The sequence below is a fragment of the Onychomys torridus genome, chromosome 1 (assembly GCF_903995425.1).
Source record: "Onychomys torridus chromosome 1, mOncTor1.1, whole genome shotgun sequence".
Classification (NCBI taxonomy): Eukaryota; Metazoa; Chordata; class Mammalia; order Rodentia; family Cricetidae; genus Onychomys; species Onychomys torridus.
Genome location: NC_050443.1, coordinates 137248201 through 137266324, shown reverse-complemented (window position 1 = coordinate 137266324; position 18124 = coordinate 137248201). Strand labels below are relative to the sequence as shown.

At 41.7% G+C, this 18124-nt stretch overlaps 1 protein-coding gene across 1 annotated transcript in view; it reads right to left on the bottom strand.

Moving 5' to 3' along the window:
• Nucleotides 1-18124, bottom strand: part of Trpm6 (transient receptor potential cation channel subfamily M member 6) — a 128431-nt gene that overhangs the window by 86225 nt on the left and 24082 nt on the right. Inside the window, exons 8-14 of the mRNA XM_036178615.1 lie at nucleotides 9361-9529; nucleotides 8544-8667; nucleotides 6106-6178; nucleotides 5879-5979; nucleotides 2762-2896; nucleotides 1754-1807; nucleotides 536-676 (exon numbers count right to left, since the gene is read on the bottom strand). Coding sequence (XP_036034508.1) covers nucleotides 536-676; nucleotides 1754-1807; nucleotides 2762-2896; nucleotides 5879-5979; nucleotides 6106-6178; nucleotides 8544-8667; nucleotides 9361-9529 — 797 coding nt within the window. The remainder of the gene's footprint in view (nucleotides 1-535; nucleotides 677-1753; nucleotides 1808-2761; nucleotides 2897-5878; nucleotides 5980-6105; nucleotides 6179-8543; nucleotides 8668-9360; nucleotides 9530-18124) is intronic.

The window sequence follows — 18124 nt, the reverse complement described above, 5'->3', positions numbered from 1 at the left end:
AGGTCTATAATGGCAACTCCCTTTTTATAATCTTCGAAAAGTATGACAGAAAATATATTCTTATCTGTAAAACCTTTTTCTCTTTTTAAGCTCACTCTGTTTTCATCTTCCAGTATAATCCTTACACGCTTAGCCCAGTCTCCAGACTATAGAGGCCATTGGTAGTTTACAGAAATAAATCTATTAAGAGTTTGACCTTTGACCTCTTTGTTTTCAAAAGGAAGAAAAGAAGTAGCAGGTGCTCTCTAACCAGATTCATCACACACCACCTCTATGTTAATACAGCACAGCCTCCCACTTTGCATTGTGGGTAATTTACCCATCAATCTGTTTCTTCTAAGATGTCTCTTTGTATTCATCTCATGCCAGTACACAAACCCTTTGCACAGCACTCTACAAACAGCAGGTCTCATGTACCCTCAGATGGGAGACCCATCACAGAAGCTGCTGCCCCTGGGACTCCATCAGCTATTTTACTAAAACCACACTTGGCAATTCCCCTTCTGCACACTGGGCTAATTTTCCATGATGTTACCTTGTTTTTCCTGTAGAGATTGTTGTAGAGAACTCTGAAACTTTTCCTTGTGTAGCTGCTTCGGTAGGCTCCACCAATGAGGTACTCTATTACCAGCCCGATGTCGATGAGCGTTATCCTGTAGCTCGAGAGAAGGGTATGCTACAACGAAGAGCAAGGAAGGAGTCACATCTTTGTTTTCTTCTCTGTCTCTTTTTCTATCCTCTCAAAAGGCAACACATCTAACTTCTCCATCCAGTTCTCTTCAGTGTATTGTGACAAAGTTTTAGGACAAAATTTAGGCAAGTTCATTTTGCTATAGCTCAAATCAGCATAACCTAAATTTATACTGGCATAGACAATTTTGCTTACTGTAAATTTGCAACGTAAATATCTTCCTTTTATCTGACTCTCCAACTAAGTCAACAGAAGCAGAAAGTCCACACTCTATCCAATGAGATAACACTCTTCCAAAAATGAGAAACACTTAAAATGTACTGTGGATGGCTTTTTACCACAGTGACAAATGACAGACCTTTAAATTTTCAAGTTGCACATTACTCAATATTCAATGAGAACACTCTGAGGAAAACATGAGGAAGGATGTTGAACCATCCTAACTCCCTGCCACAGGGCTCAGACACAAAAAAGCATTGTTTGCATCCCTAAACTGCCACTGGTGTTCAAAATGATAACAGAAAACATCAGAAATCATACTCTAGACATTCCCAAAAGGCCTGTGCTGCTGCTGTTCTCATTGGCTGTGTAATAGATATAGTCTATTGGGGTACTGACCCGTTGCTTATGTTTCTTCATTTACTTTGGTTGTTTCTCTTGAGATAGGGTCTAATATGTAGCCCAGGTTGTCCTTAAAATCTGGATCCTCATACCTCAGCCTCCTGAGTGCTAGAATTATAAGCAGGAACCCCCAAATCTGGCCTGTTTGTTTTGTTTTTATTCATGTGGTGCTAACAGTTGAACTCAAGGTCTTACATAAAGCACTGTGTCACTGAACTACATCCTTCTGACCCATATTTTCATAACTAATGTCACTTAGTTGATGGACCAAACTTTAAAAAAAGAAACAAAGTGGGAAAACCCAGAGGAGTAAAATTTGGTGATTAAAGAGTAAGTAAATCACAATAAAAATCAAAATATATCTTTAATAAATTTTCATTCAACTCCCTCAAATCTAAGGTAATAGGCAAAAAGAATTTTCAACTTTCATACTTAGGTTACCTGTTTTACATCTTGGACAAGATGACGCAAAAACATATTAGTTGGTCCTTGTTTCTGTGATTTAAAAAAGAAAAAAAATCATTTCCTTTAACTATCATGTGCTGGAGGTGCCTTGTTACAGAATTACATAGGTATTTCAAATTACATAAGCAATCCAGAACATCAAAAACCTTCTTCTACATCATTAGTAATGAAACTTAAGCTACTTAATCCTAAAGATGGAGTTTCCCAAGAGAAGCCATGACTATTCACAATTTCAAAGCATGTATATATACAGATATAGTAAGGATGTTAGCTTTATGTGATAAGAAGTACAAATTTTGGACATTTATGACTACCCTTTATCATATATAAATTCTACCAAATAATCACATCTCTTTTGCACAGAAGTGCATTCTATCAATTGGTATTTTGTTGAAGCCTTATGATGTTCAGCTTCCTGAGGGATTCAAGGGAGTCTTCACAATAATATAAAATAAAGAGTAATACATACCCTAAAAAGTAGCCAACAGGGTGAAGATGTGTGTGCTGAAAAGAAGCTACAAGTGTTTCAAATTCTAGAAAGAGATAACTGTTAAAGTAACTGGAGTGAAGAAGAAGACAGAAGTTGAATGGTGTTTGAAGAGAGGAACAGGAAGGACAGTTCAGGAAGGTGCCTGGCATGAGAAATGGACATTTTCACAGTGGAAAAGCAGTTTTCAAGGGTTGGACTTAGTCATCAGTCTTGGCCATGAGTGCCTTTACCCAATAAGCCACCTCATTGGCCCAAGCACAACATACTAAGAGTGGCTTTAAATTAAGAGATTCCAAATAACTGAATAAAAAGCAATCTGTTCTAATTCACAGTATTGTCTCTGTCTTAAGATAAAATAGAATTGGTAAGGGTGTAACTTAGGTTGGAAAATAAGTCTGCGTTCTGAAAACCATGTTGGTACATGAGACAGACAAACTCGAAGCTAACTAGCAAATATATCTTGAGCAAGATGACATGAAGTGTTCCATACTCACTGTATTATAGAGATCTTCCAGGCGGGGGATGGTGAGGAAACGGTGCAGGTTCACTCCATTCTCTATCAAGAGTTTCACAAAATCTACCCGATCCATCACTAAGGCATCTAACATTGCTTGTTCTAGAACATCGGGCTTCCAGAAGTACAAATAAAGAAGAAGTATGAAGACAATTAACATAGGATAAATAAGAATCACAGATAACACTACATAGATGCCATCATTAAAAACTACAATCTTCCTAAGAAACTAGGGCCTAACTGAAGACATAGTCAAGAATGGTTCATGCTCTTGTGTAAGAAAACTGAACACTGTAACAAGCTCAAAGTTCCCCCAAATGAATAGTGAGTCTTAAAGGTAATTCTAGTGAAAATCCAAGAGTTTCTGAGTTTGTTTTTAATTTGAGGACAGAGGCAAATGTTTACTCATTCATTTGGCTGATGGATTTTTTAAAATGTTGGTACCATCTTGCTTCCATTTAAACATTACCTGCATTAGGTATGTAAGCGGCATATTGGACATACTCATCTAATTTTCCCCTACCAAAACATCCACTAAAACTACACCAGAGAAATTGATTTAAACAAATCAATTCACAAGTAAGTGAGGGGGTCAGGTGATGAGGACAGCAGAATGAACTGTGAAAAGCAGTTGGTCAAGTGGTACTTGGCTCCAGTCTACCCAAAACCAAACAGTTGAAGTGAGAAGTATCAGGGAATCACACAAATCTACACCATGTAACAGCAACACCACAGTGAAGTCAATGTATACATGCTGAGCCTAATGTCAGGACTTGGAAGTCATTGTCCCCACTTGACCCTTTACTATGAGCAGTAACGCTTGCACCTCCCAGCTCTATAAACATTTCTTTTCTGGCATTATCACCAGTGCAAGAGAAGGTAAGAATGTGCTGACACTGAGGAGAGTTCCCCAGAAAATGGCATCAGATGACCCTTTGCTGAAGTTCAAACTCACGGGACAAAAAATATCTCTCTGTCTGTCCTCTACCTGTGAGTAAAAAAAAAAATCAACACAAATGGATCACAAAAGCTAGGCAGAACCAAATAATCCAGGAGGAAAGACTCCAAAGGACTATTATTAATAGTTTCAGACAGATAAAATAATATTTATTCCAGGTGTCACTGAACACAGAGGAAAGAAAGTCCACTCAGCAAACAAATGTGCTCATGGGACTTGGTAGACTAATGCTAATCTACCAGTAACATAAGGCTTCACTGAGGCTGAGAAGTTGAGAAACCCTACCAAACACAAACACATGAAAAGCAAGAGAAGTAATTATTACCAACTAAGTAAATACTCAGAACTCAGGAATCCAAAAAAAGCAGAGAAAACGAGAAAGATGGAATGATACTGGGAAGGCAAGTTTAAAATGATGTGCATGAGGAGTCTGTTTAGAGTGAGAATGGCCCACATAGACTCACATATATGAATGCTCTAGTTGTGGAATTGTTTGGGAAGGATGAGGAGGCGTGGCCTTGGTGGAGGAGGCGTGTCCCTGGGGGCAGGCTTTGAAGTTTCCCAGTGTGCCGCTCTGCCTCACGCTTGTGGTGTGGACATATGAGCTCTCAGCTGTTCCTGCCAGTGGGCCTTCACTCCACCATCATAAGCAATACCTCTCTGAACCCCGATGCCCAATTAGATGCTTTCTTTTATAAGTTGCCTCTTGCGTGATGTTTTTATCACAGCAATAGGAAGGTAACTAAGATTAGACCTAACACACACCATGGTATGGTGAAAGCTCAGAACCTTAGAGAAAGAATATTTGAAAACTGCCAGGGAAGAGAAAGATAGGAACATGAGGCATGGTAATAGTAGAAATGAGGCCGAGCCAAAGGAGACCAGCTGCTCACTTCAGCAAAAGGCTGCCAGCTTTGATTAGTTCTTTCATGGGAACGGTCCAAGATTTGGTGATTGTCTATTAGGCACAGTTTCACACAGTATGCTCCTTATGTGCAAGCATCCTGGTCTTGTACTTGGTGGACTAGGAAGTGTTCAGTTCCATTCAGGAGCTGCTGAGTAAAGGGTCATGTCCTCACCTTGCACAAACTTCTTGGCCTTGTTACAGAGATGAAGGACTTTCAGTGTTTGAGTTGAAGAGAATGCTTAAGTAGAAGAAACACAGAACCACTCCAGCTGGAAATGGTCAAGCTAACCCTTTATACCTTTTGACCCAATCATTTTTCAAATGATCAGCATGTCTACATGCAGAGGAATCTGCAGAATTCAAGACTGAGCAGCAAAGCAGCAGATGATGTGATGAGAAAGATACCAAGTCCTGTCTCCCACTTAAGAAGTCTATCAGACAACTGTATGCTCCCAAGCAGAGCCACTATTTTTAGCTAAAGTGTCTGCAGAGTGTCCCAGACAACTGTTATCATAGCCCACACCTCAGAGTTGTGACCTGAAGTAGACTGGGGTTGACTCTGATAACATGCTGGCCTTTGAAGTAACCCTCGAGTCTTTCTGAGGATAACTTGTGGAATAATGCTTTTTCTTAGCAATAACTCTTCCCTTCATCTTTGCTTGCCATTTGCATAGTCATTTTAGAACACACTAGTTTTTATCTTGGGTTAGTCGCAAGGTGCTCCTATATATAGACATCTTGGCCTTGTAATCTAGCCTGGAACTTAACAACAAAGCTGAAGACAGAGTAGAAGGAAGGACAAGCTCAGAGGCAGAAGAAAACACACATTGTGTTTTCACTGGGTTAAGAGATTAAGGGCTCACCACATATTTTCTTTGAGTTTTCTTGTGGTTGCCTCTATGCCTTTCACTACAAATATTACATTTTAATGTAAAGCTAAACAAAACACTGAGGTAACATTTAAGTTATAAATAGTAAAAACAAAATCAAACTCATTCAAAATAAATCTAAACTCTTTCCATTATTTTGATCTTTTAACATCCTAGTTCATCTTTCATGAAGCCAGGGAAATTTGTTTTCGAGAGACAAACCTAAGAAGAGACATGCCTTTGTTTCCCTGGGTGCCTAGCCATCAGAGTAATTCCTATCTTTAATCCAATTTTTTTCTTTATCCCTCCCTAACAAACCAATACACAAAATACTTTTTTCAAACAACCTCACTTTCATTATACCTTCCAATGTTGTCCATAAATTAGAATATGTTTCTTGGCAATGTCCATTCTGTCCCAAGCCATTGCCAGATTTAATTGTTCTGATATTGACAAGCTTGTGCCTAGGAGGAAAGAAAGGAATAATCATATATATTATATTCAAAAATGTATAGGGGGAAAAGCATAGAACCCTCTAGAATGTGAGGACCGGAAGTGAGGAGGAACTGTAAATCGGGTGGATAACTCACCCTTCAGCAAAACCGTGAGGATTGCCAAATCAAGGTCTTGGTGCTCCTCAGAATCGGCATCAAATATGGTAATCTGTGATGGGGAACATCAGGACGTCACGGTTTAGAAACTACCCGAGAGATGGATGTCTTCAAATGGTACCGATAAGATGAACATTTCAGCTACTGAAGACAATGTTCCTGGTTGTTTGTTTGTTTTCATTTAAAAACAGCATAGCTTTATTTGACTTACAGAAGAAAAACTGTTCCAAACAGGGCGCCCAAGAATTAAAGGCACTTGGAAAAACTAAACATTAAAAATCTCACATGCAGTGGAGCCTACTCTGCACCTTCCTCAGGGAAGGAGCCTCATCGTCGACTCTCAGGGCAAATCAACTCATCTCCCGGATGAAAACCGTGAGAGCCCTCCGCCCACGTAAACTTAGAAACTAAGACCTTTGCTTCATAATGAGAAGTGACTCCTCAAATGTTATCCTAGACTCGGGAAGATGATGACCAGGGATGGATCCCATGGACGGGACAACGAACTTCAGTCTTAGCAGAGTCAAAGTGCCCAGGGTACCCTAGTGTGAGACTGATTTTAAAAAATTCAGCATATGTTATGACACTATGACACTTATTAACAAAATATGATATTTTGTGGGTTTTGTTGCCCCCATTTCCCATTCCTTGCTACTCCTGTGCCCCCTTGGTACCCTCCCAACAAATTCTTTTCCTCTCTGATGTCCCATGCGTCCCTTGGCCCACCCCCCATACACCCCTACCCTTCATCATCTGGTATTACCGTTTTTGTCTCCTTTCTAGATTTTTAGACTTCACCCACATTTATTTCTATTTACATGGATACTACACCTTTCCACATAAAAATATATTTCCTGTAATACAGGAAGCTATATTAACAGAGAAAGCCAGGAATGTCAAGCACTGGTCCTGGGTAAGACTCTAAGTAGCCCACCTTAGGGACATAGCTTAAAGCCACTGAATGTAAGTTACATATCTGCAAAATGAGTTCGAATCTGGAAAAAAACATCCAAGGTCCTATTTTCAAACTACGCTAATATATCTACACATGTTGGATCCTTTTCCCTAACATGGCTATTCTGTGAGCAAACAAAGTCAGCCTTTAACCACCAACTACACAGAGCCCAATGGTTGTGATGTAAGCACCACAGTTTCTTCCTTTGCCTTTCTTGACCTTTCTGCTAGCTGCTCAGTAATTATACTACATAATGACAGAATGAAGCAAGCACTATAGCAGTCTCTCTCACATGGCCTTTTCTTCTAATTATGCAAAGCATGGCAGGGTGGCACCTCTGAGCTCAGATCAGGCCTGCTGTGTCTTAAGTGGATGACTGGACAGATCGCTTAAATTGTCTAGCCTTCAGCTGCATAACTTCCAAAATGGAATTGAGCAACCATCGCCATCTTGAACTCATTCTTAGGGTCATTTCAGATGAAAGAGAGTTAAAAGCATGTGACTAGTTCTAAACATGGCTGTGGTCACTGAAGATGCCAAGGGGTTTTTCATGTGCATTCTTGCCAGGTTTGAACTTGTTCCATTGGTGTTGTAAGGTTAGAAGCTTTAGCACCAACACAATTCCTTCATAATTTCACTTAGCTTCCGGTTCTGGAGGGATCCCTGCAAATGGCAACATATCTGCATATTCACTGGAGTTTTCTGCTTCATATCATCTAAGGAGACATCATTAAAAAATTTGGAAATAGTTCCCTAAAACATGAGAACTTTTCCGAGTCTGCATTATAGTCATAGCCCTTTTTTGTTGGTTCTGTTTTGCTTTGATTTGCTTGAGGCAGGGTCTCACTATGTAGCTCTGGCTAGCCTGGAACTCACCATGTAAACTAGGTTGGCCTTGAACTTATAAAGATCAACCTATGTGCCTCTGCCTCTGCCTCTGCCTCTGCCTCTGCCTCTGCCTCTGCCTCTGCCTCTGCCTCTGCCTCTGCCTCTACCTCTTGGGTGTTGGAGTTAAAGGTGTATGCCACCATACTCAGCTGAACCACATTTTCCATTGCATGGTTTAGTCTCAAGTTCGCCCTTGTCCAATGCACACATGAAGATCTGCTGAGAGTCTCACTCACAATGCTGTGATGTGGTCATCAAACACAGCAGACTTAACTCCACTGGACTCCTGGAGCTGCTCTTTCAACCCTTGCAAGTGTTTGTGTTTGTTAACTTCTGTGTAATACTGTTTTTCTAAGTGCTTTGTCCCAGACAGAATCTGAAATTTCAAATATGAAGGATAACACTGAAGGCAGAGCAGTAGGAATCCAAGTTTACACAAGTGAAGGGTCACATTTTGTAGAGTTATATACATCAAAGTTCAAAATAGGTATTCTGTGCACTTTTTAATGTGAAAATAAATATTTTGATTTCTGGAAGGTGGCATTTTTTTAAGTCATGAACTCATCATACTTACAGAATCCTTGTGTATCATGCACTCCATTAGAATTTGAAAAAGGTGCTTAGACTGTTTAAGGCTAAAGTTGAACATGCTCTGAATCAAACGGAAGATCTCTTCTTTCACCTGAGGGTGCAGCATCCTGGCAGAGAAAGAAATGGGCATAACTTCAAGAAACCCAGAGACGAGATCAAGCCAGTCACACTGGTATGAGAAATCCATGTGAGTACCCTACTGAGAAGGTTGCCTTCAAGCCAGCCCATGAGCAAGAAGAAAATACACAGCAGGGGGAGAGGGGTGCAGATAAAGATGAATTTTATTTTGTTTGTTTGTTTGTTTGTTTGTTTGTTTTTGAGACAGGGTTTCTCTGTGTTGTTTTGGTACCTGTCCTGGATCTCGATCTCTGGCCCAGGCTGGCCTTGAACTCACAGAGATTCACCTGCTTCTGCCTCCTAAATGCTGGGATTAAAGGCATGCACCGCCACCACGAGGCATGTAGGATGAATTTTAATGTGAGGAGTGTTCCTCCACTAGGCCCCCTAAAAGGAAGTCCTCTTGAGCTGATAGGGTTCCAGAAGGCAGTGAGTTTTCACAGACTGGGCATAATATTCTCAAATGGTCTAACTCCCTAAAATCATAGGCCATTGCTTAGCTAAGACAATAGCAACTCTTCTGGTTACAGGTTGGGGGTCTGTTGCACAAGTCCAGTCTCTGAAAGAGGAATGGCTAACTCAGCATGTAGCTTGTCTGGCCCACGAAAATAGATAGCTTGAAAGTGCAAAGTGGAAGAATGCCTAGTTACTGTGTTTTCAAAGTGGAAGTGTCAACAACTCACCCTCCATCCTCCAAATGCTTGTAGGTGAAGGCCAAGAGGTCAGCAGCTCTGCCTGTACCCTCGCACACCACCACAGGCTCCTTGTTCTTGACAGTCTCCCATACTGAGAGGATGACATTGGGGCCACCTTCCACCACCAGTCCCACCACAGGCACACCTTGTCTTGAACCTATTTCAGGTCACAAACAGTACACACTGTCACAAAGCTGCCCTGCCTCGGTCAGCCAGTCACCTTGATTTCTTTTTCTTTTTTCTGTACTAAGAAATGTTCTACTCACTCCACCAACCATCCACAGATTACCTCCACTCTCCTCCCACCCCCTAGCTTTCTTTACCAAGCCACCCCACATCCCCACATCCCCCAAATCGAGGTCTCCCATGGGGAGTCAGCAGAGCCCAGCACACTGCGCCTAGGCAGGTCCAAGCCCCTTCCCACTGCATCAAGGCTGTGCAAGGTGTCGTCACACCACAGGCACCGGGTTCCAGAAGCCTGCCCATAGTCCAGGGATGGATCCCGATCCCCCTGCCTGGGTGCCCCCAAACAATTTGAGCCAAACAACCATCTTCTGTATCCAGAGGGCCTAGTCCAGTCCCCTGGGGGCTCCACAGCCACCAGTCCACAGTTCATGGGCTTCCACTAGTGTGGCCAGCCACCTTGTTTTCTATACTTAAGTCCTTCAATGCCACCTCAACCTTCCTGCTCAATCAGTTCAAGACTAAATCAGAAACTTGGAGTTCAGAGAAAATGTAGCACAGAAATGGTGAGGGCATCTTTAAGCTTTCACCAGAAAAAAAGATCAGTAAAAGCTTTCATTAATTAAAAAAGGAGGGAGGAGGGGACTTAAAATTTTTAACATTTCATTGTTGCAAATTCTAAAGAATTTAAAAGTAAGCAGATCTATATACTAGATACCAGTGTCCCCATCACTCATTAAAAACAGGCTTTGCCAGTGCAATAAACTGTTAATGGTGGGCAGGGCAACCTTCAATGACTTTTATATTTCAGAATAGTACATCTTTCACTGTTTGGATTTATCATAATTATATATTATCTTATCAAAGCAAGGAGACAAAAAAAAGCTGCAACACTGTTGAGCCATTCTTTTGTAAAAGCTACTAAATGAAAACGTTATAAAATGGAATATATAATATATCCTATTTGTATTTTCAAAGCCCTATGTGTAACTATGTATTCATATGTATGTACATATACATACATTTTCTATCAGTGAATGGAAATCTCTGAAAGAATATATAATAAACCATTAACATTAAAAAGGGACTTTTTGGTATTTTTGAAACAAGTCATAACCATATAACTGAGGTTGGCCTTAAACTCACAATCCATTTGCTTTAACCTCTTGAGTGCTACGTTACAGTATGTACTGCCACGCTCAGCTTGACTTTAATCATCTTATTGATTTAAATTTTAACATGTTGCTTTAAAACTATATATTTGATTTTACATTTCAAAAGAAAGGAAACCAGTGGACAATATTTTATATTCACTCTTGAGCTCTAACTACAATAGACTAGGCATTAGATATGTGGTAAATTATGCTTATTATTAGGGAAATATATTGTGCTTAGTACAGAGGGAAAGACTATCAAAAGCAGCATTGATATCAGTTTTATTCTTAAGAATGTGTGTGTGTGTGTGTGTGTGTGTGTGTGTGTGTGTATGTGTGTGTGGAAAACTAACAGTTTATATGTGAAAATGTTAATGGTTAGTTTTAATAGTGACAATGTAAAAATTCTAGTTCTTTCTTTGAATGCATGCTTTCTTTATTTTATCTGAGTGTTAAAGAATGCAATATTCTACCACCAGAAAAAGAAATCAGTATGAGCATTTTGGGGGAGAGAAGAAAGAAAAAATCTGATTTCTGCCAGGGATAATTTGAGTCAATAATTAATTCCTCCGTAAAGGATTATATTCATGATTGCTTTTTCCAGAACTATCTTATTATAAAACCTAAGCAGGAGGAGGGGCAGGATAAAGGCTAATCAGTATATACTAAGCTACAACTAGGCAAGAATTCAGGAAATTCCAGTGAGTATTACACAGTAGGATGAGAACCTATGACAACAGAGTGGAGCACAAGTCACAAGCTCCAAGAGGATTGGTGTTGGTGGTGGTGGTGGTGGTGGTGGAGGTGGTGGTGGTGGTGGTGGTGGTGGTGGTGGTGGTGGTGGTGATGGTAGTGGTGGTGGTAGTGGTGGTTGTTTTGGTTTTTCGAGACAAGGTTTCTCTGTATAGCCCAGGTTGTCCTGAAACTCACTCTGTAGACTGGGCTGGCCTTGAACTCACAAAGATCCACCTGCCTCTGCCTCCTGGGTGCTGGAATTAAAAGTGTGTGCCACCACTGCTCAGCTCCAAGAGGATTTTATATAATGCATTCATGGCACCCCAATAATATATACAACTTGACCCTTATATAACAGGTAAAAAGATAAATTTAGTAAATATTTTTGTTAAAGATTTAAAATTCTAATGCTGAGATACCTCATTGGAGAACTGCAGGCAGCTGCCTGCCAATAAGAATCATGGAGACTACAGTTCTCAAGTTAACAGTTCCTAAAACAATCAGCTTGGGAAACAATACTTTGCTCTGTGGAGACTACACTGAAATTACCAGGAGAAAGAGGGGCCTTGGGACTGACGCTTCCTATCCTGACAGGACAATGGCTGACCAAACAACTGCCATTGGCCCCTTTCATTGGCCAATACTGAGGCCAGGGATTCCTTCAGCAACTCTAATGTGAGCAATATTTAATTTGTTATTTTGTGTTATTTGTATAAGTCCTTTTTGCTGATATAAAAGGCCAGACAACAACTTCAAAGATGCTTTGAGATTTTTTTTTTTTTTTTGGAAGTAAATAATCAATAGTTACATATTTTTATTCTGTCAAAGTAACTATATGAATGGTAAATACGAATATGTGATCCCCTGTGGACACATCAGGTATGACAATCAGGTATCAATACACAAAAACTTCCACACCACCATTGTTAATATTCTGACCCATCCTTGAAATCCCACCCCCTTGGCACGACCCTGCATCCTGACGTAAAAGCCTCATTCTAAGGAAAAACCCTTCCCCTTCCTCTCTCTCTTCAGCTTTTCCTCCCATGAGGTGTGCACTCGATCGATCGATTGATCTCTCTCTCTCTCTCTCTCTCTCTCTCTCTCTCTCTCTCTTTCTCTCTCTCTCTCCTGTCTTTCCATATCTCTATTATAATAAACTCTCCATGTAGATGCAGCATCTGGGTTGTGAATTACTGGCCACTGCCACCACCGCCACCATGCCCACATGTCGTGCATCTGCCCAGTATGCCAGCATGTTTCCCTGCATGGACACAATATCCTCGGTCGTCCGCCTGCACAATAATTCATTACATTGGTGCCCAACGTCACCAGGCAATCCCATTGCTTTCTCCTGCCCACTGGCAGTCTGGGGCGCTCTGGGATCCTGTACCACCTGTCATTTTTCAGGCTGGAACACCACTGGAGACGCTTCACCCTATCAGAGTGGGAAGATTCCTCACTTCACTTCTGGAGTGGTAAGAGTCCTTCCTTCCCTTCTGGTGTGGTAAGATTCCTCCTTTCCCTTCTGGAGTGGTAAGAATCCTTCCTTCCCTTCTGACCATTTTCCCACAAGTGAAGATTCATCTCATTTCACTTCCTGGTACACATGTCTTTCGGGGTCATAGCCCTTCAGCCCCTTTCCCTATGTGATGGCATATGAAAACAGCCTGTACCCTCTCAATTCCATGGCCCATAGCCTTTGTAATGACAGTCCATTGTCTATCTTGCACCATTATCATTGGCCCTTGCTGACCCACTGGGATGCTGGAGATCAGTCCGCTGGGCTTTATACCTCATTGTGGAAAAATGTGCCAATGGCCCCTGCCCCCACCACTGCCATTGATGCATGGCTTGGGTTTGTTCCCCTGCAGCTATATGCACCATGCTGCAGCCCGGGTGGGGGGAGGGTTCCCTCTTTCCTGCCCAGCTGCACTGTTACTTTCTTTCACACTTATCTTTCTTTCACAAAGTCTGTTTCTTATGTGTGAATGAAAATTATGATTGACATGGCCATCTAAATTTCTTTCTGACTGACTTTTAAATGCTTCAATTTATCTGTTCCTTATCTGCTCAGTTTACTTTGGAAAAAAAAAAAAAAAAACCACATGAACATGTGGTCAGGTGCCATATTTGATAGGGGCAATCACGTGGTCAAGGGAACCATCTTAAACAAGGACAATCACATGATCAGGCAGTGCCATATTAAATAAGGGCAACTACGTGGTCTAGCTGCCATCTTGGCTAAGGTCAAAACAGGCAGGTCATATGACCTCACTGCCATCTTTAAACTAAGGGCAACATGGCCAGCCCTCAGGTTGTTGGTATGGTGGGAGGTTAGGGAATCACCTCCCACTGTGCATTGTTTCACCATTATTTTACAGGCTGAGAAAAAGTCCTCTGGCCTTGGCCTGGTGTTCCCCAGCTGCCTCTCTCAGGCTTGAGCCATCTGAGCGGGGCAGAAGTCCAGTCTTGGCCTGCCATTCATTCCTCCACAGCCGCTCATGTGGGTGGAGCCTGAAGACATGCGCTCCCCTCCAGAGCATCAGCAGAATCACATGCAGGCAGTATCATTATATTAAGATTTTAAATTTCAAATTTTAACATTAATATAATTCTGATATACTTTGGGTCACAAGCTCAGGATTCTAAAATTTCCTTGGCTACTAATTACTTGCTATTCCACGATTTGAATTTCAGTACTGACTGATAATATTAATCTATCTAAAACTTTTATTTTTTCCTCACTTGTCTATTCCTAAGGATGATATTTTTTCCTCTCTCCTGGCCTTAAACTCCTGTTCTTCTCAATTACTAAAACCATGGGCCGAAAGGCTCCAAATAAATTCACAAATTTTAACTCCCGTTTCTAGTCTGTATCTCAGCAGGCTGGCAGAAACATCGGAGCCGCAGTGTGGACACAGCCTGCAGCGCTTTCCCTGCTGTGGATGTCAGCAGAGATTCTTGTCTATGTGGTGTGGACCAGCTGGTCTGACACAGCCAAGTCAGACAACCACATGCTTCTGACAAATGCCCCATTGCCCAGCCTTTGACTAGCTTTTCAGACTTTTGGGGGGCCCTGTCAACAACACCCCAATACCAGCTTGAAGCAGTTCCAGAAGAGAATACATTGTTCCATGTCCCCTGTCCAGAATAGGCTGAAATGCTGTGTGAAAGGAAACTCCCTGGCATAGAGGACCTATTGGCTATCTAATGCCCATTGATATTTATTAATTAAAATGGTTCTGCAATAAGACACTTGACTTTCTTTATGCAGAACTAAGGAGGTATTGTACGACCTTAAAAAAGTATTATTTCTTTACAAATCATTCAAGATGGAGTTTCTGGTCACCAAGAAGGTTCTTTTTCTTTTCTCAGAGTTGGGCTGCACCCTAACTCAGAAGCCCCTTTTTGCCTGTTCTCATTCAGCCTTGAGATCTTTCCCCTGTCACTCTTCTTTGCCTTCTCAGGAAATAATTATTTCTGTATAAGTCATTTAGGATTCTAATGTGGCTGTACTCAAAGATCAGAACTACAGCCACAGGGCCTTAAAAATGGTAATAGATTCAGACATCACTGCCAACAGCTTAAGAATGCTTCTCCTTACTCAAGGTCTATTCAGGCTTAAGAATGTGAACCTCCCTGTCCTTGCTAACTTCGTTAAGCTGTAAGTAACTGGGAAACCTGTATATTCAGATTTAAGTTTTATACATATGCTCTCAAAGTTATAAATACATTTAACAGATTTTGTTCCCCCAGTCCTCAAACACCTGTAGAGATCTGAGAATATGGCATTCAATATAAAATCTTTTTATGATAAAGACACGTCAGCTCCTGGCAGCATCCTGTATCTTCTCCAAGAAGACAGATGACCACAGAACCTCCACCTGGAAACTTATGGTGGCCACACAACAAAAATCTGAGATCCTGTCCAGACTATGAATAAGAAGAACAATAGGGTCAGTTGTCCTCTCTTTTAGGACAGGTAAGATGACTTCCCCAAATTTCTATTTCACAAAAAAATTTGTCAGGTCTTCTGGGCTTATCAGCTGAATAAGGGCTACCTTTGGGGCTTCTGTCCCCCAGCAACAACAGAGAGACTTGGGCTTGCTGCCTAGGTAGCTGGAAAGCTGTCTCACTTCTTCTTAAATTTATCCTTCGTGGATCTGATGATGTTTGATGACTATGATGTATCAGTTTAACAACTCCAGACTTCATGATACAGGATAGACTGGTTTTAGATATAACACCAGAGGTTCAAAGTTTTAATACTGATAAATGCAGCTTTGATAAACTGATAGAACACTGACTACAAAGAGTTCTTAAGAGTCCTTAAATTTCTATGGATTTTTTAACCCCTTTGCTATGATGTAAATACATTCCAGCTGTCTTACAGATACCTACAGGTTCTTAGAGAAAGTTCTGCTAAATCTATTCCAGCTGTCTTACAGATACTACAGGTTCCTGGGAAAGGTTCTGCTACTTTATCAAGAAACCTGTTCTGATGGAAACTTAACAGTCTCCAGAGCCCATTTTGACCTCACCCACATTTTGCAGTTTCCCTTCTCCTGCCTGAACCAAGAGGCTCTGCAGATACACCAGCCCGTGCACCAGCTGGCACCAGCTCTGAAGACCCCAATGGGGCCAATGTACCCCCACATCCAGAGAAATGGCAGTTGTGATGGCTCCTGCTCTCCAAAAAGAACACGTCAGCCCTCAATTCACTGCCGCGACCTGCCCTCTCAGCTCACTCAAGGAACAGACGCCAAAGATTTCCCTGATGACAACTAACAATGCTTCTCCACTCACACCTCCAGCCATGTGTGACTCCTGGCTTCTCCCCTCCCCACTCAACCCTTGTCAGCTTGAAGTAGCCTCGAGAATTCAGCGCCCTTGTTCTCCCACTCGCGCCCACAATGCACCTCTTTTTCTAATAGTCATAATGGAGGAATGTTAATATTCTGACCCACCCTTTGAAATCCCACCCCCTTGGCACTGACCTGCATCCTGACATAAAAGCTTCATTCCAAGGCTCTTCCCCTTCCTCTCTCTCTCTTCTACTTTTCCTCCCATGAGATGTGCATCCTCAACCTCTCTTTCTCTCTCTCTCCTCTCTCTTTCTCTCTGTCTCTCTCTTTCCTTTCTTTCTCTTCATCACTCTATTATAATAAACTCTCCATGTGGATGCACCATCTGGGTTGTGAATTACTGGCTGCCACTGCTGCCACCATACCTGCATGGCATACATCTGCCCAGCATGCCAGCATGTTTCCCTGCATGTGTAGGATACCCTCAGGGGCCCCCCATGCAATAATTCATAACAGCCATACCAAGAAGGAGAAGAAGGGAAGAAAGAACAGCCTTTTTTTAAAAGACATACCATGTACCCAACACTTTTAACCACATCTATCATGATTAGTGTTAGTTGTCAACCAGAAAGAATCTGGAATCGCCTGAGAGACAGCCCTCTAGGCATGCTCACGCAAGTATCTTGATTGCACTTATTGATATGGGAAGACCCATCTTGAATGTGAGCAGGACTATTCTCTGTGAAGAATATCCTGGACTATATAAAATCAAGAAAGCAAGCTGAGCGCTAACATGCCTTTATTTCCCTCTGCTTCCTGATTGTGGATGTGATGTAACCAGTTTCTTCAAGCTGCTGTTGTCTTGACTACTCCACCATGATGGACCATACTCTTGAACCAAGAGCCAGGACAAGCTCAACCCTCCTGTAGTTGCTGTTGTCAGAGTATTTCATCCCAGCAGCAGGAGGACCTCAGACAATACTGAACACATTTTTTCCCTCTGTTCTTGCAACAAAAGTTAGAAGTAGACAAATCCTTACACTTAAAAAGTTTAAAAGCTTGGCAAGTATTAACTCCATTGCCCAAGGTCATGGACAACAAAGACGGAATTGTCTCTAATCCCACACTTTCTGCTGCCTCAAGGAGCAAAAACGAAAGGAACTTACTTTTTCAGCCACCGCTCAAAGGATGCAAAGAACTGAGCCTTTGAAAGATACAGATATCTTATGGAAGATTTGGCTCAGTACAACACAGGGCCCACTTGGTGATTGATGCCTGAGTAAAAGAACTCCATTCCTCCAGAAAGCACTCGGCCCTCCCCTTCCTGTGAGAGTTCTGTAACCAGCCTGCCTAGTACTCCTGTTCCACAAGTGACACCAAATGGCCATTTGTTGTTGTTGCTGCTGCTGTTGCACCCTTTGCAGTGCTGGGTTGGAGCAGAGCCTCACACACGCTAGACAAGCACCCTACCATATAAGTATAATGCCAAAGGGATTACCCACAGTCTGCTGCATGTATTCCAGGGCCAAAAATGACATCAGCATCGGTATGAGCACAGCACAGCCTTACTGCCTTCCATACCCTTATTTCTACAAGTTTCAACCTATACCTGCATCTCATACTTTAACCCCTTTCCTGCCTAAAGTCACTGGACCCACACATGAAATTTCAGTCTTCCTTGACAATCAAAGTTTAGATGCATATTCCTCTTGAGTTCATCTCTTTATTTCTCTTTAGCAATTCCCACTTACCCATGGAAGCTTCCCTCTCACTCTCTATCTGGCTGTACATTCTCTCGGAGGCCTTGCTAAAGTTTCATTCATAATGGGAGCTCCTCTGATTACTCTGTCCCCCAAAGACTTCCTCCCCTGA